The sequence below is a fragment of the Montipora foliosa genome, chromosome 6, assembly GCF_036669935.1.
Source record: "Montipora foliosa isolate CH-2021 chromosome 6, ASM3666993v2, whole genome shotgun sequence".
NCBI classification, from domain to species: domain Eukaryota; kingdom Metazoa; phylum Cnidaria; class Anthozoa; order Scleractinia; family Acroporidae; genus Montipora; species Montipora foliosa.
The window spans coordinates 56641289-56643788 of NC_090874.1; the positions used below are offsets into that span (position 1 = coordinate 56641289).

General features: G+C 42.8%; 1 protein-coding gene and 1 non-coding gene across 2 annotated transcripts in view; one reads left to right on the plus strand and one right to left on the minus strand.

Moving 5' to 3' along the window:
- LOC138005812 (uncharacterized) overlaps nt 1-847 on the minus strand; it is a 31820-nt gene extending 30973 nt beyond the window's left edge. Inside the window, exon 1 of the mRNA XM_068851991.1 lies at nt 106-847. Coding sequence (XP_068708092.1) covers nt 106-847 — 742 coding nt within the window. The remainder of the gene's footprint in view (nt 1-105) is intronic.
- A 1465-nt stretch (nt 848-2312) lies between these two features.
- On the plus strand, nt 2313-2385 carry Trnat-agu (transfer RNA threonine (anticodon AGU)). The gene has a single exon. It is a non-coding gene; the product is annotated as a tRNA-Thr (tRNA).
- Nucleotides 2386-2500: the final 115 nt, after the last annotated feature.

Consider the following 2500-nt stretch of genomic DNA (forward strand, 5'->3'; position numbering starts at 1 on the left):
CATGAAAATTGTTCTACTGCACGGAATGCCTGTAGGGTGAACGTGGGCATTTAAATTAGAGGCTGCAGTGAAGTCGGAAACAGGCGACAACAAACCTCATCATACCTGTAACAAAGTAGCTCGCAGGGGTGAAAAACACACATGTGGTGAACGAAAAGTCGCACTTCTTTTGAAAGAAACGCTTTTCTTTGTAACTTTCAACATCTATCATAGCAATCCTAACATCAGAAATCGCTAATATCTGCTTTGACGCGTCGTCGATGGTTATTGACATCACCCAATCGAGCGGCGTAAACGAACAGCTTATAAAGTGGCCTGGTATTAAAGGATCTTTTTGACCAATTGGAAACCTCCACGTCATTATCCCTCCTGCGATACCAGTAATGATCTCGTCTCTTGCTTCATTGTACGCCAGACTTAGAACAGTTCTTGTCAACGCTGTGATCGACATCGAATGGAACTTAGCGCTAAAAATCCTCATCGACAAATCAGAGCAATACGTTACATAAACCCAACGCCTACGCAGGAACAGAATGTGGAGCAATTTTAGATCCGTTGTGATTGTTTGCAAAGAATTTGCTAATTTTCCAGGCTTTTTGTCTTTGGAAAAGTTCCATATGTTGATTTCATTCTTTTTTCCAACTCCGTGATGTGATATGAAGTTGAAACCAGATCCCGTGTTTACATGAAGAACCACGCGCAACTGTTCAGGATTCCAAATCTCTCTCTGCATTTGGAAGCCATACGGGATACTTACGCACAATGGGGTGTCCTTTGAGTTTTCTATGATTTGCTTAATTTGCGGGTAAACGTCTGCCCATAGAGGGATCTTTGATACGAGCGACATTACATTCTTGGAGAAAGACAAAGCGTGTGAAATTCTTTTTTGTTTTGACTAAATTTAACATTCAAACATTGTGAGCCTGATCTTGTCACGTCCATTCCAACAGGAATGAATAGCGTTCTAAGAGTGAAATAAAGTCGCTTTTGTGAAAGAACCTAGCTACCTAGCTGAAAAAGAACTGAAGCTTGTGCATTGTTTACGAAACATTCTAATTGACATCTGTACAACAGTGGAAAAGAGGGTCTATTGTGAATGCGCGCGCGCACTTGCAGATTGAACAATATTTCAATGCTTCGCCATTACACAAGATTATGTTTAATTGTTTTTAACTGTTATATTGTTTCGATACAGGCAGATGCCAGTACCGAAACACCGGAGGAGCGTGTTTCTTCGTTTTTGCGCATGCCTAAATATTCAACGTCAGCTACAAGCGCATTGCGCGCAACGAACCCAGCAATATTTTCAGTGCAATTGCAGAACTTACTCCATTACTCCGAGGAGGCGAAGTACAGGGGATACCCATAAAGCTGTTCTTGTTTTTTGTTAAAATGAGTTTAGTATGTAAACCAAATCTCCAGCTCAAAAAGGTACGGCTGTCAGTTGGGATACTGATTCAGGTTTAGGGCTATTTTTGAAGTGCGGGTCATAGACGCAAGAGAGAAGTGACTCTCGTGGAGGACAACAGACCATTTTACAGTTGTGCGCTTAGCTACCTGGCCTTTGAATGAACGTGACTTTGCTTTGATAGAATCCTCACACCTTTTTACTGGGTTGCCAGTATGGCAAACCCAGTCGGAACCTGCGAAGTCTTGCCTGTCACTCCCCTGCTAAGTGGTGTCTTTGTGTATAGAGCCTTCTGCGTGTATTTTCTTAGGATCGAGAGGGTAGTGGGAAATGCGTAGATTTCTATGGTGGACACAGTAGAACGATTAACTTAACCGGCAATGGCGTCGAAAGTCATGTAACGCGAATGGCGTTTTAGTGGATCTTTGAACAAAATATACCCTTATGAAGCTCAATAATGGCAAGTCAATTGGATACTGAACAAGACAGGCGGTGGAATCTTAAAAGCGACGAGTAATGGACTTCCACAACAATCTGTCGCCTGTCGATCCGTAATCAAAGTGAGCTGTAGTCCTGAGCGTTATCACATAGAAAAACTGGCCCTTAGGGAGTCCCACGTAAAATGCCACACAGTTTTCCCCAGAAGTTGTCCAGTGTTGAGTTCCCTGTAACTTTCTTTCAATTTCTTCTCAACTTGGACTATGAATCCATTTGCGATCCTCCTGGGGGTGATACGTTGTTGGCTCAAGGGATCTACTTAACTGACTCTTTACATTAATTACCCTTGTCCGCCTGTGAATCAGATGTTGATCCATCGTTATCACATAGAAAAACTGGCCCTTAAGGAGTCCCACGTAAAATGCCACACATTAAGTGATCAATCAGCCATGTTGCCAGTATGGTTGTCCTGATAGTGTAGTGGTCATCACACCCGACTAGTGATCAGGGGGACGTGGGTTCAAATCCCGCTCAGGGCAATTACAGTTTTCCCCAGAAGTTGTCCAGTGTTAAGTTTCCTGTAACTTTCTTTCAATTTCTCCTCAACTTGGACTGTGAATCCATTTGCGATCCTCCTGAGGGTAATACGTTGTT